We start from the raw sequence: 16,848 nt of genomic DNA, 5'->3' as shown, positions 1-16,848 counted from the left end.
TATCTAATTCAAATGCTCCACCTCCTGCTTTCCTTCCAGTAATTTCTTATAGTTTTCCACTGCTCTGTCCCTCTGCTTATCAGCAAGAAGCTCCTTCTCTGCGGGGCCCCTGTTATCTTGGATTCACACCCTTAGCCTGTCTGGTTTTAACAGTTTAGCAGAAGCTCCTCTGAGGAGCCTCTTAATAGTCACTCTAAATGTTGCATCAGACATTCTCTTTTGAAGGCACAACCATATTTTCAATTATTATTATTATTATTATTGAGGTATTCATTTGTTATTCAGGGGTCCCTCTTCACTAGACCTTATGGGATCAGATGCATAGAGTGTATACTCATTTTGCAAATGCTAGTAGGGATAATGTGTGCATACACATGAAAGCTTACACCCTGAATAAAAAATTGTTGGTCTTAAAGTTGTAATTGAACTCTAACTTTGTACTATTAAGGGAAGGGACCTCCTGGATACCAAGCAAATGCTCTAACAGCAAGGCAAGGTTTATCCTAAACACAATTTTTTCATGACGCGAGATGTTCAGAGATGGTTTTTCATTGTCTCTGCATAGCAACCCTGTGTCTGCTTGGTGCTCTTCCATGCCAGTACTAACCAGAGCAGAACCTGCTTAGCTTCTGAGGTCTGACGAGATCACGCAATCCTGGTCAAATCAAAGTAAAACTCAAAACTGGCTCAACAAGTTGAGGTGCAAAAGACTGAGAGCCTGGACAGCCCCCGCCAGACTATCGGTTAAATCCAGTATAAGAAACCGCTCAAAAGTCTTTTCTGTTGGCCGTAAATTGGCTACAATGTCTCCTGGAGTCCTGCGGGGGCAGCAATGAGTCATCCAACGGAATACTGTTTCATCACCGTTAGCGGCCTATCCTTCACAGGACTTCCGTTTCCGGGCCGGTTGTGGCTGCTGAGGTATCTGACTGGGTGCTCGTGGCTGCTGGACACTGGTCGAAGAGACCAGAAGAAGAAGACGACGACACGATGGTGCTGCTGGAGAGTGAGCAGGTACCGTCGCCGGTTCCTCACGCCCTCCCCTCTGTGTTTGGGAACAGATGTCCTGTTGGCAGGCAGGAAAGGACCCTCAGGCTCGGCACCGCGTCGCTGGGCCGGTAACTACTCGCTTAATGATTGGGCGTTTCGCGCTTTCAAGGCTGGGAATAGTAGCCAAACAAACTACAAACCCCAAAGTCCGGTGGCGCCGTGGAAGCTAACAACATTTATTCCAGTACACTAACTCGGCTACCCCTCAGAAATTCTTCGGAATAATAGCCTCTCCTCAGTGTCGGGCGGCTGGGCGGGGAGGAGAGGGGCGCTTGACATAATAGGATCCCTAGACTTAATGCGTCTGGTCTTTCTCTGTCACCCTCTTGAAATCTGACTTGGAAACCCGAGGAAGGGACTCCTCATGCCTGGTTTTGAGGAGAGGCTGATGCTGTATTACAACATTCAGTGCTCTGGAAGCCTTTTCTCAATTAAGTTATGGTAGGGTTACCATATTTTGAAAAGTGGAAAATAGGACGTATTTCCAGACAGACTGCTTCAAACAAGTGATCGCTGTGACAGTTTTATATACCACTGCTATTTAAGCTGTGAGAATTGCTAATAACTATCCTAACCTTCCAACCCCAAAAGAGGATGGACACACAAAAAATGACATGACCTCTAGAAAGAGGACATCTGGTAACTCTAGTTATGGGGATGAGAGAAGTACAGTCTGCAGCTGCTTAGATGAGAAGCCTTCTACCTTCTCCCAAGTTTTAACTGTTGGGTTCTGAGTTAATGTCTTGCTTCAAGCTTTTAAACACTTCAGTATTGGAGGTAGCTGGAGAAATTTAAAATTTGCTGACAGCTTTCAGTTGGCATAGAAGCTTCCTGGTTTGTGTGCCTCTTCTATGGAGTCTAAATGTAAGATGACATCAAACAGTGGTACCATTGATGCTCATCGGGTTTAAATCTGTCCGTTGTTAAGATGCCACAAGATGGTGGGGCCTAAAGTTAAGGTTTAAAGTTTGTAAAAGAGTCACCATTGTTATGGGTTGCCCTGAAGCCAGACTACAATGTTAGCAGAAATAGAACAAGAACTCTTTGAAACTTAGGGTTTTTTTCCTTTTGATAATTCTTATTTTCCCCCCTTTGTAGTTCTTGACAGAGCTAACAAGACTTTTTCAAAAATGCAGGACTACAGGCAGTGTTTATATAACATTAAAGAAATGTGAGTATTATATTTAATATTGTTGCTGGGAATATTACATTTGTCAATACCTTGTATCATTTTATCTTTGTTCCTAAATGACAGAAACCATGAGGCATTTAATACTGGTCCTGTGTTTTCTAAAAATAATTATTACTGCTAGTCTTAGTTTAACCAATGAGGGCAGTGGATGATGTGTATATAACCTGGGCTGCAAAAATGTAATTTTTTTTCTTCCAGCTGATGCGCCTTTTCATATGTGTACCCAGGGCTTTTTATGTAGAAAAGGCCCAGCAGGAACTCATTTGCATATTAGGCCACACCTCCTGATGTCACCACTGTTTCACACGGCTTTTTTGTAGAAAAAGCCTAGCAGGACCTCATTTGCATATGAAGCCACACCTTCTCACGCCAAGCCAGCTGGAACTGCATTCCTGCTCAAAAAAAGCCATGTGTGTACCTATTATTTTTCTTCTCTTGGCCTTCCTGTTTCACACAAATTCTGTATGACCTTTTCTTTCCCTTGCACAGTGCTTTTCTTTTTTCTTAAGAAAAGACCATCCACACTTCTGTTGTATTGTCTGCCCAATCCTAAAACCCAGTTCAGACAACAGGATAAAAAAATATATAGAACTAGTTGGTGTGCAATACCCAGAACACAGTAAATGTTAAATCTCAACTCTCTGTTAGCTTTGCTTTGCTCTCAAGAAGGCTAAATAACATTTTAGACAACTTCAGAAAAGACACATGGGTAGGAACAGACTTTGGGTAGGAAGTGCTGAAAATGTTTAGGAATTTGATGAAACCCTTGAAAGAGTTTAATGAGGCAGAGGAGGGTTTTAGGCCTAGGTTTAAGAGGTCTTTTGTATCATTCTCACTATTTTAGACAAAATGGGACAGGGTAAACTGTCCTTTACTTGCTTTGTGCTTGGATCATAACTGGGGCAAATGAGCTTTGTAGATGGAAGTGTATACATTTTTGCTTCTTTTTCTTCTATATGTGGAAAGATGTTTGCTTCTGCACCAGGTATTTAAGGCTGCATATGTAAGAATGCTGGCCTGGCTGTGTCCCAGAAAATCTGGACCTTGTGCTACAAGCCATGGCTGGATGGCTTAGGCTGAGTAGATTGAAGCTTAATCCAGTGAAGACAGAGGGTCCTTTGCCTAAGTCGTGGCGGCCTGGGTGGGGAAATTCCCCTACCACCATTTGACAGTGCGCTACTGACAATGGCACACAAGGTCAAGAGCTTGGGGGTACTACTGGAGCCTGCCTTGACAATGGAGGCCCAAATAGCAGCCACTGCTATATCCGCTTTTTTCCATCTCGGGTGGGCAAGGCAGTTGGTCCCCTTCCTAGAGCGCAGCAACCTGGCAACAGTGATCCATGCAATGGTCACCTCAAGGCTGGACTACTGTAATGCCCTCTACATGGGGCTGCCCTTGTGCCAAACCCGGAAGTTGCAGCTAGTGTAGAATGCGGCCGCCAGGCTGTTATTGGGGCTCCCCAGGTGGAAGCACATTCAGCCGGAACTGCACCGGCTGCCAATAGTATATCGGATTCGTTACAAGGTGCTGGTTATTATCTTTAAAGCCCTATATGGCCTAGGACCTGCCTACCTTAGAGACTGGCTCTCTGCACATGTTCCCCAGAGGATATTCAGATCAGGATCACAAAATCTACTAGTAATCCCCAGGCCGAAGGAGGCCAAATTAAAACCACCAGAGACAGGGCCTTCTCGATTGCAGCCCTCTGCTGGTGGAATCAACTGTCAGAGGAAGTGAGGGCCTCGGAACCTTGCACAGTTCCGCAGGGCTTGCAAAACTGTCCTCTTCTGGTGTTTAATTGACACCGCGTCTGTATTCAGGGAAGTGGAAGAAATGCCATTGCCACTGAAATAGCACCAAACTAATATCTTGTTCTTAACTGTTTCAACTATTGACTATTTTATTTTATGTTGAATGTGTAATTTTAATATTTATTAATTTAATTGTCTGTTGGGATTTTATAATGTGAGCCGCCCTGAGCCTGCTTCGGGAGGGAGGGTGGGATATAAATCAAATAAAAAATAAAATGATATGATACTCAGCATTTAGTGAATAGCCATGTATGCCCATGATTTACATGTAATGACAAACATTGTTTCAGGCTTAGTTTAATCTCTTCTAGGGTAAGCTGTTGTTTATGTCTGAGCCACAAATTCTGGTTTGTTGTCTTTTCCATTGTGGTTTGATAGTTTGCAGTTCAAACGTAAGTACAGAAATAATTTTGGAGTGGATAGTACATGTATATGGATTCCCCAGGCTTGTTTCTGCAGTGACAACCTGGCAGAGAAAGTCACCTTTAACTGTTTAAGCTAGACACATTACAGTGTAAAATTCTAAACTGGCTCTTATTCAGAATTCTGAGAGAGAATCTCTGATACAGTGTGAAACTCAAAAGCCATAGAAGTGTGGACCCACAGTTCAGCTTTTTCTTCCTGTCCTTGGACCGTATATGTAATCAATCTTTGCTAGCTTGTATTTTGCATGGTTTTGTTTTAATATAGATGATGGCAGGACAAGACCCATCCCACGAAAGGGCCATGTGGAGGGTTTTGAGCCTGTTGATAACAAATGTCTTCTCAGAGCAACAGATGGAAAGAAAAAGATAAGTACAGTGGTAAGCAGGCCTTGTTTTCATTCAGTATAATGTAAGTGGTCAAAAACAGAGGCATCCTATAGAATGGATAAGAGGCTATTTAATATCATAAGGGCATGTCTCCATAGTTACTGTTCCCAAGTCCATAAATTTTCTAAGTTACATGCTGAATCGAAAAATGCGTGAAGAGTATTTCTCAGTTCATTGCCTTGAGCTGTATCTGTGTCCTACATTAGACATTAAGAGGTGGATCCTATGGAACTTGTTAAGGGGTGGTTGCTTTTGGTCAAGGGCTGACTTGTGGCAGCAGAATGGTGCTATTAGTAGAAAAAAGTTCTTGAGAGTCTAATGCAGTAAATTCAGCTGAAAGTAGCAATTAATAGGTCTTGGTAAATATGTAAACAGACAATTTCACAGTAAGGTTCTTCAACATTTTGGCTGATTCCTTATAGGTGAGCTCCAAGGAAGTAAACAAATTCCAAATGGTAAGTTTATACCTATTTCCTTAATGAATTGTTACAAAATAAACTTTCTAAGGAAGATTCAGCACTTGAACCACTGTGATGGACAGAGTCAAGTCCCATCCCATTTTAGGCTACTGGTGTAGTAGAGCAGGGTCCCCAGCCCCCCGTCCGTGAACCAGTACCAGTCTGTGGCCTGTTTTAGCAACCAGGCCGCACAGGCATGGTGCTCTTGGTTTCCCAGGTCACAGACTTGGGAAGCTGAGAGCAGTGTGATGGCAAATTGATGTGTGCTCTCCTCCAAGCCCGGCTTCCCAGGGAGAGGGAGGCAGATCAGCTGCTTCTGCTGCTACACAAGGTGGTAGAAGCAGCCCCAGTCTCTCCCCCCATTAAAAAATACCCATGGGGGCAGGGGGGTGGCAAAAACTGCAGCACCCCCCCCAGTCCATGGAAAAAGTGTCTTCCATGAAACCGGTCCCTGGTGCCAAAAAGGTTGGGAACCACTGCAGTAAAGACACAAACAGCACATCAGGGCTCTTTGAGGGGAGAGGGGGTGGGAAAAATGGAGTTTTAACTGTCATTTGAGAGTCCTTTAGGCGGGTTAGGGATCAACTCTTATGTACAGTTGGTGGAGGTGGACTGGGTTGATGTGGTGACATGGAATGGCACCCACTGGTTTAAAGTCCACAGACATAGTCTTTGTGATAATGGAAAAAGCTATAGCACAGAGTGAGGTCTGGGTTGCTTCCTATATTAGTCTGTCGAGGAAGTGTTTGTGAATGTCTGAAACTAGTCTTCCCCCTTTGTATTGAATCTATTCTCCTCTTTAGTATTTAGGGTGGACAAGGTTATAACCAGGTTTTACTAAAACAGGTGAGAAGGTACCTCAGGAATACCCTCATTCCTTGAGTGACTGTCTTTTAAGAGTGCCAAATGCAGGCGAATACATAAATATTTATCAGGCCTCTCTGTGTAGGGTGTGTATGTCTGGGAAGTGTGGTATGGGATCCATATACCTAAAAATCTTTATATACTACAATCAAAAAAGCATGGTGGCACTTCAAAGGCTTGCCACTTTAAAATGTATTTGTGCCCACCACTGCATCACCTCATAGTACTTTCTACAAATGGAGGACCTGTTTAAGCATGCTAGCTGTCTAGAAATAAGATGCTCAAAAACCATCATGGAACAGTGGCATTTGAATGTGTTTATCTTGGTTGCAGGCCTATTCCAATTTGCTCAGAGCTAACATGGATGGCTTAAAGAAGAAAGACAAGAAAAGCAAAAATAAGAAAAGCAAGGCAATGCAATGATGGAATAGGTGTTTCTGTTTCTCCAGTGGACCCAGATCGTAGCAATTGATGTTTATTATACCACCATGTATCTTTTGATGTCACCTCCCCACCTACTAACTGGAATCTAAGCATTTTACTAAAAACCTGAAAGCAGAGAGTCTGGGTTGTGGTAAGCAAAAATACATGTATATAAATATACCACAGCCATTTATTAACTACTAATTAGTTTTGTACTTTTACTGTTCTCTGACAGAAGGTGGTGGTTGGGCAACTATTCTTTTGAGAAATGGTTCAAAAATAAATACTTGGACATACTCTTATATGGGAATGTATGATATCTTCCTCCAACGACTTGAGACCCTTTATAGCATAAGGTCTGGTGCAGAGAGATGGAACAGCTGTTGGAAACTAACTTGAATATTTAGGGATCAGCCTAAATGAAAATAATGACATTACTGTGTGTGAATCTTCAGTTCTACTAACCAGTTAGCCTTTGGAAACTATCTTAGTGTTCCTAACTTGTATCTCCCAGTATTCCTACTAGTCTCACAAGATGGCTTCAGTTTAGACCAAGAACAAATAGCACACCTAGGCATCAAAACAGTACTTTATAAAAAATGGCTTCTGTACAATACATATCCAGAAATATTTAGTTTCAAATAATACATAAAGAGCTAAACAGATGAGCTCAGTACTCAAAAGGCCATAATTGTCCCATTTGTATTTTTGTAACAATTTATCTTCAGTGCAAATAGTTCTTCACAGTAATGTAAGATGTATTTGGTTCCATGTTATAATACTACCTCTGATCCTACTGATATAACACTTGTAACTAAAACAGAATTTTGTAGTAGTCATCTCTGTAACTGTACAGGACAAGAAGAGGCACTCTGGAAAGGATAAATGAGGCAGAACGTTAGAATTACTTTAAGCATTTAGAAAACTTGATTAGTTGTTTGTTATTAAAAGGGAACAAATTCACACTTATTTCAGCAACTGCGCTTCTTTAGCAGACAACAGGTGAATTGTCTACGTGCAGCTTATGAATGAATGGCATTTATTTGCTTCACTTATAAACCCTTCCCTTTCTTACTGACACTCAAAGTAACTTACAAAATATTTAAAAAATTCAAGACCACATCCGATAAACTGTGCAATAGGATTACAGAATTAGAAAACAATGCAAACAAAAAATGAAGACATCAAAAGCAGTGCTCTCGCTAAGCTGTGAAGTCTTGTGAGCAAAAATTCTACTTTGTGAGCTACTGGCATTAAAGTTCTAAGTGAGTGATTTGGCTCCTGCAGAAATTACTTTGCTCTGGGGCCATCATTCCTGCACTGAGATAAAAGTATGTGAACTGGAGGCTAAAAAAACTGAGCTAACTCATTTTAACTCAGCTTAGCCGGAACATTGAATAAGGCAAAAAGCGGATTACAAAGTTAGAAGTAAAAAGCAGTAACCTCCCCTGCCCCCCCCCCCCCGGGGACCTTTGCAATGGACTATGATCTAGCCCAGGGTTGCGACCCGGTACCAGGCCACACAAGCCTCAATATCAGGTCACCAGGCTCCGAGAGTGCTACAGAGACTGTACACTGGCCAGAAGCCCTCCCCTGTCCCTCTCTAATGTTCAGAAACATCTGAGAGGGTGGGGAAAACTCTTGGCCAGCGTGCAGTCTCTGTATTGCTTCCTGAGTGCCCTCCGCCTGGACCAGGGGGAAAAACCAGGCCACGGGGGGGGGGGGGGGGGGAGTTGGGAAATTCTGATCTAGCCTCTTATAAAAGCATACTCTTGAGCTGTGCCATTATCCTGCACTTAACCCATTTTATAAAATGCCCTCCTGAACATTTCTGGTTTGCATATTCTGCAAAATGGTGTGGGCCTTTCTGATCTCAGGCAGGCCATTCTACAAGGTGGGAGTTACAACACAGAAAGTACTCGTACAGGCAGCAGTCTTGCATATTTTCAAGGTAGCATCCTTAGAAAGACTTTGCTGTGAAATGAATTTTGGTCATCTGAGCATAGTAGGAGACAGCCTTGAAGGTTTGTGGTTCCAAGGCCATGAAGGGCTTTTAACCTCAGCACCTTGAACTGAACCTAATAATTGATGGGTAACCAATTAAGTGACTGCAGAATGCATGAGAGATGCATACCATACCTTCCCAACAGCAAGCTGTGGTGCTCTACACCTACTTGAATTCCAGAGTTGAGTTCAAGTGCAGACCCACATAGAATGCATTACAGTAACCTTACCAAACTGAAGAGATACTTTGTAGAGTTTGCCATAAATGTCAGTTCTGAACTGTGTTCCAAATGGCAATCTAATGGTGTCCCTTGAATCATGAAAGCTAATGAGCAGTAGATGCATGGCTGTATAGTCAGACTCTCGACTGTTTTATCGGTGACACAGGGTCATTGAACTGCATACCTATACCCAAATGACAGTTTCTACAGATTTCTTCCAGAGTGCTCTCTTCCTGAAAGCAGCAGACTACTTATGTTAAACAGGACACTGTCATTTATTATTCATACAAGTTCTTACCTCTTTTTGATTTTGATATTGTAGATTTCATCACAAACAGAGTCTAAATATTTTTGCTTTGGCAATCGTGACATCAGTTCTTTCACTGTCTTATAAAAGGTTTGCTCATCTGCATCACACTAAAAAGGGGAAAATGTATTAAAACCGCTATTTTATTTCAGGGTTAAAGATGGGACTGCAGCTGATACTTCTCTTTTAAAGGTTAAGAAGATCAGCTTAGTTTTTGGTATTTCCAATCAGCGATTGTTACAATAGACAACCTGAATGACAGATAATTAAAAAAAACTAGACTTAGAAATTCATTGTTTTACCTCTAAGGATAAGAAGTGTCTTATAGTTTCTTTCGGCAAATCTACCTGCAAAAAATGCAAAACATAAAATTATGATAGCTGAAATTTGGGGTATGTTTGAGAGGCAAGTTCCAGCTGTACCATAAATGAATCTCCTTTAAAATTTGGTATTCTGAAATGGTGCTACTCAGAACATCTGAAAACAGGGCACATTAGACTACTAAGTGACTGTTGAACAATCAGTTCTTTAAATTCATGCCCTCCTTCATGTTCTGCTTAACAGTTACTAGACCAATCACCATAAACCCCCTAACTGGAAAACTCAGCTTGTTATACTCTCTTGCAGTAATGAAGTGTCAGGAGTACAGATACCACCTACAGTACCATCCCAGAGGCCCACTGTCAGCTTTGTATCTCAACATCGTTTAAACTTACGAAGGCAAAAGAGCCTGTAGTTTTAAGGGACTTACTGCTAAAATTTCAACTTCACTTGTCTTCTGCAGCAGAGTAGCAATACAGGTTTGGAGTCTAGTTTGCACCTGAAAATTATGTTTGGATTCATAAAGAAATTAGCATATGCAAACTGGAAGTTACTTTTGAATTAAAGCAAAATTAAAAGTTATGCTCTCAAGTCATACTTTCAGTGAGCTCTTCCACACAACACACAAAAGGGGCTTTCATAGTACATGACAAATAGTGCTGTAATTTTTTTGTGTGACATGTGCATGGCTAACCTTTGTGACAAAGAAATGGATTTTATGTTTGTTGATGCTATTCTTGGAGGATATGAAAAGTATATGATTGCTAACAAGGAGGGCCACATCAAACTCCCAAATCCTATTGGAAAAAATAAGGTGCAAATATTTTTAATAGAGAACACATAATGTATGTTAGTACTGTTCTACATGGGAATTACTTCAGAGGTTAAACATATATTATAGCCAAAGAGGCTTTCAGTCAGACATTACAGCATCTGTTTTGCATACAGAAGGTGTCTGATAAAATCCTTGGAATCACCAGTAAACATATCTCAGGAACAAGTGTTGGGAGAGACTGAGAGATCCTGGGCACAGCAGAGAAGACTGAGGATGGACAAATAGTATGACTTAGCATGAGGTGAAGGCATAAAGGAATTGTGTCTCCAACCCACAACTTTCCTATTTGTTTTGACAAAAAGAGTGTATGTCTCTTTTACCCTTGTTCAGATTTTGTGCGGCAGAGCACTGAAATGCATTAGGTATTTTCCATTAAATGATTCTGCCTGTACTGTTATTTCTAGTCAATAGTGAAAATTGAAATCATGAAACAGTATGAGCTCTACAGAAGAACTGTGTGCTGGAAGGGGAGGCAGCATTGAGGAATTAATAGAAATCTAAGAAACTCTGCCTCAGTCTAACGTTTCTGGTGCGATCCTAAATACAATGCTGAGCACCCACTGAAAGTTACTGCAGGTTTATCCCATTGGTCTTTCTCCTCTGGCACACATGAACTGTCTTAGGTGAGGGTGCAGAATCAAAAGTGAACGACAGAGGGAGGCACCATCAACAGTACCTGAATTTCATAACGCCGCCTGGCGCTTGCAGACAACTTCTCTGATGCAACAATACAGACGTTTGGTATCACTGCAGTTCCATGTGGTTCAAACACACCTAAGGCCCAAAAAATGTAGCATTCATTTTTTTTTCCTGTGGTGCACACACAAACACACAGTAATTTTCTTTTTAAAGAAACCTGTTTGCACTATGCCACTACCAAAAACTATTACTGGTTTCTTGTAATGGTAAAAAAAAATACAGAAAACAGGAAGTTTTACTAAAATTGAATTTTTCATTTAATAATTTATAAAATGAAAACAAGTATTTTCAGTATACAGTTTAAAAATTACATCTTTTACAGTTAAAAGCTTTGTTGTCGATAGTGTTGTATTATTGTCTGTTATAACGCTTATGATTTACATACCAGAAGTATTAGAGAATGATCCCTTTGGATTCTGTACTGGCAAATTATCTGAGGTTTCTCTAAAATAAGAAGCAAGCAAATCAGTCATTCTAAAGGTCACAAAATACTGCATTCTGTTCTTCAGCATTTGATAAAAATGGAACAGGAATCAAAACATCCCACAGCAGAATTAAATTAGGTTGCAGCTGTAACAGAGATTCAGTCTATCTACACCAATTATGTATTAATAACAAAGTTATAATAAACCTTGGTCCATGGGGTCGCAAAGAGTCGGACTCAACTGTGCAACCGAAGAACAACAATAATAAACCAAGAGTTGTTAAATGGCTACATCAGCATACAAGATTCAGTTCTTACATTTATTGTAAAATATGTATGTATTGAACCAATCTCTTGGCAAAATCCACCTGAAACTTTGCCCGTGCAAAGAGCTGCACCACAGCATGTCAAAGAGGCAGGGAGAATTATGGCAAGTATTACAAACCACTACACATCTCCAACTAGTGTGCTTTTGTTTCCAACAAAATTAGGTATTTGGTCCCTCTTCAGTAATTGCATAAATGCTACCTGTTACTTCTTTCATCACAGACTTTTGTTCTCAGTTTTTGGGCCACATGGTCTATTAGATCAGTCTCCAAAATCCTTTTCTCTATCTGCCTTTCCTTTTCAAACGATTTCACCTACAAAACATAGCAAGTAATGTTTGAAGATCCTTTGTAAATCTAAAATAGTAATTATAGTTGGGAAGAAGTTATTCTGTTTTTCAAGGGTAACCATCAGATGCAGTAGTATTATTGCAATAGAGGAGAGCTTTGGGTTTCTGAGAACCAATAAATGACTTCTTTATCTTGAAGGGCTTTTCTCTATGATCAAAATGTGCCCCCCTTGCAATTCTAACTCCCTAACCACCCCCCCCCCCCAAATGACGATGGTTTGGATCCACTGGAGAATTCTGCAGATGAAAGGGGTCTTTGTCCATGAAGTGCAACTTCCCTGCCCTACCCCTTCCACTGCAGGCCAAAATGTTCCCCAAATGCTAGTCCTGGGGGAAAAGGGATTATCAGAAACAACATTAGGGAGGTTGAAAGGTCTGCAGCAGGAAGGAGGAATTAGTTAAAAAAATATCCTTCCCTCCCCCAGAAATTCTCTGTGGGATCCAAACTTATGATTTCTTCTGAGTTTGTAGTGAACAGAGGGAGAGAGACAGCTGCCACTTTTAAAAACAGGATAAATAGTCCCGCCCACAAAAGCAAGAACCATCCCCGCCCCCTGCACACACAGATTCAGAAAGTAGCAAAGCAATGGGAGGCAGTCTTGGTGTTCTCCAGGCCTTTTAAAAATAAAACTAAATCAAGTTCTAGCTAGGAAAAGAGCATTGAGGCAACAAATAATGTACATGCACAAAGAAAAATATAAGAGGACTATGCATTAAAGAAGCAGCCCCCAAATTTTACCTTTACATGGTTTCCTTCTTTATCAGATATAAGAGCTACATAAGTGATCCCAGAACATCGGCAATACTCTTGTAATTCTTCTTGGGACTGAAGAAAGATTACAGAAACAAATCAGAATAGAAAACTTCATATTGCACAACTGAACCTTTTCTCTTCCTAAAAGGGACTGGAAAGCCATCTATATAATCTAATCTGAAAATGTGCATTTTCTGCTAGGTTAAACATTAAAAGCACCATTCTTGCAGGAGGCACCACATCTTTTTAAACTTCAAAACATGGCTTTTGCATAGGCAGAGAAAGGAAGTATCTACAATTTAAGAGCTGCAAACAGATTTTTAAAAAACCCTGCTCAGCCAGAGATTTTTACAACCCAGGAGCACTACTAGGTTCACAAAAATAAATAAATAAATAACTTGAAGTTTAAAAAGTGAGGGAGAAATCTAAGAACAAAAATGGTGCTGTTCGCATAGATGCAGATATTGCACCTCTTCTGCAAGTTCTTTCAAGGCACCCAACAACATTGTCACAAGGCTCGTGCCTAGTGTAAATTGTGCTAGGAAATGTGAAGAATGGTTTAAAGCTTTCTCCCAAGATGATGCAGTGAGCAGGGGAGGGGTGGGAAGCAATTGAGGAAGGATGGGGGAAGCAGGTTCTACCAAGTGAGAAGTAGTGAAAGGAGCTTGAATGGGGGAAAGGAGAAGCTGAAAAGGGGGGCAGTGTGGGGGAAGGCTGATGAAAACAGCTCTCCGCCGCTCATGAGACCCCAGCTTGTTTAAGTGTGTTGCCCAATTTGTTATAGCAGCAAGTGTTATCAGTGAGTTTCTGTCCTCAAGGTATAGCAGCACTGCTGACAACCCTATGTCTCTGTAATTTGAAGCAGGTCCTGGGACTCAATTCATAGTTTCTTCTTTCCTGTGTGCTACAGAATAACAGTGAGGCTTCCAAAAAGAAAGCTGAATCTCCACGATATCCCTAGGGTTGTTGATGAGTCCCTATAATGTCAGTGTTTTCAATAACTGACTGACTAGTAAACAGTGTATCGAGATTACTGTAGGAAAAAAATTCTGGCAGATGAAGTCTGTGGTCAGAAGCAGCCTAAGACAGAAAATCCAAGTGGCACATCCACTGGTGATTTATAAACATGTACAGAATAATTAAGAAATTGCTGCTTTAAACTAGTACCCACCCCTCAAAAGCTGCTGCCTGAAATGGGCTGCTTTCCCCTATCAAACTGCAAGATCTGGTCCTCTCTAGTTCTTAACCTGAGCTCCTGGGCCAAAGACCAATGTACAACTGAAAATAAGAATTACCTGTGACCCATCATACATTATTTCAGCTGCAATTCCTGCAGCCCAGAGCTTCTGCACAATATTGATGGCTCTTGCCTTTGCCATTTGGCCAATACTAACAACTAGTAATTCACAGGAGCTCACTGTAATCTGTCCAAAAAAAAATTTATCAGGATGAATATATTGATTGTATGAAGAACTCTCTACTGGATCTGAACTTATTTAAACCCAGAATAATCAATCAACCTAACTCTAGCAGGAATAAGGCATACTTCATTTCTCAACACTTCATATCACTATAAGGACTGAGTACAAGGACAAAAACACTTCATGCTGCATCATGAAAGGTCCACACAGAAGATCAGCTCAAGGGAAAATAAAGATTCAGAACTTCAGTTTGGAGGAGGCGACTCAGATTTGTCTTATGCAAAAGCTTAGAGCTTTTCCCGAGTCATTTTCTACAGATTTCTGTTTTACACAGTCTGAAAATGATATTGCTTGGATCAAGAGGGTACTAGAAGCACTCTCCTTCTCTGGTAAGTGTATGATTGGTTTGGATTCACTCCCCTCCCCATTTAGGACTCCTATAACAATGATGAAAATAGGCATCACCAAATCCCAAGACTATTCACTATAGTTACACGTAATTTAGAGTGTACTCCCACTAATCTGTTGTTCTTAACTATGTGAAATTACTTTAAAAATGTAAAGGAGAAACATAAACGTACAGGTTCTTCCATATTCAAAACTGCAGAACTTATTTTATCTATTGCTATGCTGACTCCAACTGCTAAAGGAACCAGACCAACTGCTTGCAGTCCTCTGAACTGTGGAATCTAAAGAAACAAGAAGCTCAGTTACTTCACAGAAGTATTAATGATCACACCTGTTCACTGTTTCTAAACATTAAACACTCACCAGATGATCGTATCTCCCTCCAGCAGCAAGAATCTCAGTAACTATCCTTTGTCTGCGTTTAATATATGCAATAAACTGAAATATAATGCCATTATGCAGTTGCACTTTATAAACCAGTCCCAAGTTTATAAATACCTGTAAGATAAAATGCTTATTTTATTCTCTTCGTCACAGGCTTTAACAGCAAACCCTACCCCCAAAAAACCCACAATATGTACTGAGTTTATATAGAAAGAAATAGGACAAGCATCCAAAAACTGCCAACCGTCAAAAAGTTTTTAAAATAGAATTTAAAAGTAAACAAATATATAGTTTTCATTTTTGACACAAATTTTGTTTGAGGTTCATGGTCATCAATACATTAAAACATGCTATCATTATCTTTCAAAATAAGTCTCTTTAGGTGAGGCAAATTCCCTAAATATTTATGCTTAGTCACAAGGTAGAATAAAACCATGTGATGCTCCAGAACAGAGTTAAGCCCCACTGGCTTGTCCAAAGACATCTCATTCACTGCAAGGTGCTGTGAGCAAAACCAAGGTCTCCCTACACATTACAAGGGTCACTAGCTTACAATAACTATGGAATAGTGTCTGCATTTTTCTGAATCTTACACAATTACATTTCATCCTTCTGTTTGGCTTTATTTCATTTCTATATATATACAGTGACTGCAAAGTAAGGATCTACACACACATCTGAAGAAATGGGATCCAGACCGCAAAAGCTTACACTGGAATAAAATTGTTCATCTTTAAGGTGACTACAATGCTCTTGTATATTTTTGATCCAAACACGCTGCTCAAGTTCAGACCTCCCAAGCAGCAGTCCCAAAGACCTCAGTATTAACATACTGCAAAACATTACTTATTTCACACTTAACACCATGAGCCCACTTGCAGGGAGGGTGGGATATAAATTCAATAAAATAAAATAAATTTATGACATTTAGAGAGCAATCCTAAGCAGGTCTACTCTGAATTCTACTGCAGTTTATTCAATGGGTCTTACTCCCAGGAAAGTGTCATTAGGATTGCACTGCTAATGTAGAACGTGATCACCACCCAACAAGAAATATTAATCTAACAGTATATAATCCACTTTGTTTGACTGATACCCTTACAAACCTGAAATTTAATGCCAAGTTTCTTTAACAAACCCATTGTTTCCTCTAGTTCTTTTATGCCAAGTTTCACCAGTGAGGAGATCCCAGTCTTTTGTTTTGACAATGTATTTAACATCGGGGTTAGGTCTTGTAACTCTCCCTTCTGTTCAATAAATCTGTAGAGTCGACCAAGCTGAGAAGTTAAGAGACACATATCATTAATGGCAGAGAGTGCTGCATGCTGACAGTTTGAACTAAAGGTGAAAAAGCATAGCAGCAAGATTGCCTGATTTATATGAACTTTGCATCAGATTTTGAATCTCAATTATTAATTTGGAACAATTTCTCAATAGGATATCAAAAGTATGAGACAAACATGTCCAACTCTTTGTGCATGGAAACACCTTCCTCATTTTAAGGCATTTGAAGAATTCTAGTTATCCTTTTAATTACACCTGAAATAAATACAATTAAGCAGACGGAATTCATGAAATGGGAACGCTCAACAGACAGTGAGATAAAAGTGGACAGAAAAAACCAAGGCAAGGAAAGCTATAGGTATCTGCCACTTAATATGTTTCTGCATTTTCCAAAATACAATGGGACCACTGGCAGCAGCAGAAATGTACTAAAAAGGAGGGAAAGGAAGGTTTCCTCAGAGCATATCATCTCTTACACTGTAAGCCTGCATGCAAAG

General features: G+C 40.4%; 2 protein-coding genes across 4 annotated transcripts in view; one reads left to right on the top strand and one right to left on the bottom strand.

Annotated features, from left to right (window-relative positions):
- The first annotated feature begins 818 nt into the window (after positions 1–818).
- Positions 819–6,915, top strand: SRP14 (signal recognition particle 14). The gene is made up of 5 exons (XM_060262205.1): positions 819–1,014; positions 2,149–2,221; positions 4,747–4,859; positions 5,291–5,323; positions 6,524–6,915. The coding sequence occupies exons 1-5, from the start codon at positions 991–993 to the stop codon at positions 6,611–6,613; spliced, it is 333 nt and encodes a 110-aa protein (XP_060118188.1). The 5' UTR covers positions 819–990; the 3' UTR covers positions 6,614–6,915.
- Positions 6,916–7,184: 269 nt separating this feature from the next.
- EIF2AK4 (eukaryotic translation initiation factor 2 alpha kinase 4) overlaps positions 7,185–16,848 on the bottom strand; it is a 72,286-nt gene continuing 62,622 nt past the window's right edge. For all 3 annotated transcript variants that reach the window (XM_060262203.1, XM_060262202.1, XM_060262204.1), the window contains 12 exons: positions 16,174–16,344; positions 15,047–15,181; positions 14,857–14,964; positions 14,150–14,278; positions 12,840–12,926; positions 11,953–12,065; positions 11,386–11,444; positions 10,978–11,075; positions 9,897–9,965; positions 9,448–9,492; positions 9,137–9,255; positions 7,185–7,485 (listed from right to left, as the gene is read on the bottom strand). In XM_060262203.1, coding sequence (XP_060118186.1) covers positions 7,428–7,485; positions 9,137–9,255; positions 9,448–9,492; positions 9,897–9,965; positions 10,978–11,075; positions 11,386–11,444; positions 11,953–12,065; positions 12,840–12,926; positions 14,150–14,278; positions 14,857–14,964; positions 15,047–15,181; positions 16,174–16,344 — 1,191 coding nt within the window. In that variant the 3' untranslated portion in view covers positions 7,185–7,427. The remainder of the gene's footprint in view (positions 7,486–9,136; positions 9,256–9,447; positions 9,493–9,896; positions 9,966–10,977; positions 11,076–11,385; positions 11,445–11,952; positions 12,066–12,839; positions 12,927–14,149; positions 14,279–14,856; positions 14,965–15,046; positions 15,182–16,173; positions 16,345–16,848) is intronic.

Source organism: Heteronotia binoei, chromosome 21 (genome assembly GCF_032191835.1).
Source record: "Heteronotia binoei isolate CCM8104 ecotype False Entrance Well chromosome 21, APGP_CSIRO_Hbin_v1, whole genome shotgun sequence".
NCBI classification, from domain to species: Eukaryota; Metazoa; Chordata; class Lepidosauria; order Squamata; family Gekkonidae; genus Heteronotia; species Heteronotia binoei.
This window is presented reverse-complemented; position numbering and strand designations above follow the sequence as displayed.

Bases quoted from the DNA above. Each gene is read 5' to 3' on its own strand.
- SRP14 (XM_060262205.1), top strand. From the start codon at position 991: ATGGTGCTGCTGGAGAGTGAGCAG. The intron at 4,860-5,290 runs GTAAGCAGGCCT...GATTCCTTATAG, and splicing joins AGAAAAAGATAAGTACAGTG to GTGAGCTCCAAGGAAGTAAA. The intron at 5,324-6,523 runs GTAAGTTTATAC...TCTTGGTTGCAG, and splicing joins AAGTAAACAAATTCCAAATG to GCCTATTCCAATTTGCTCAG.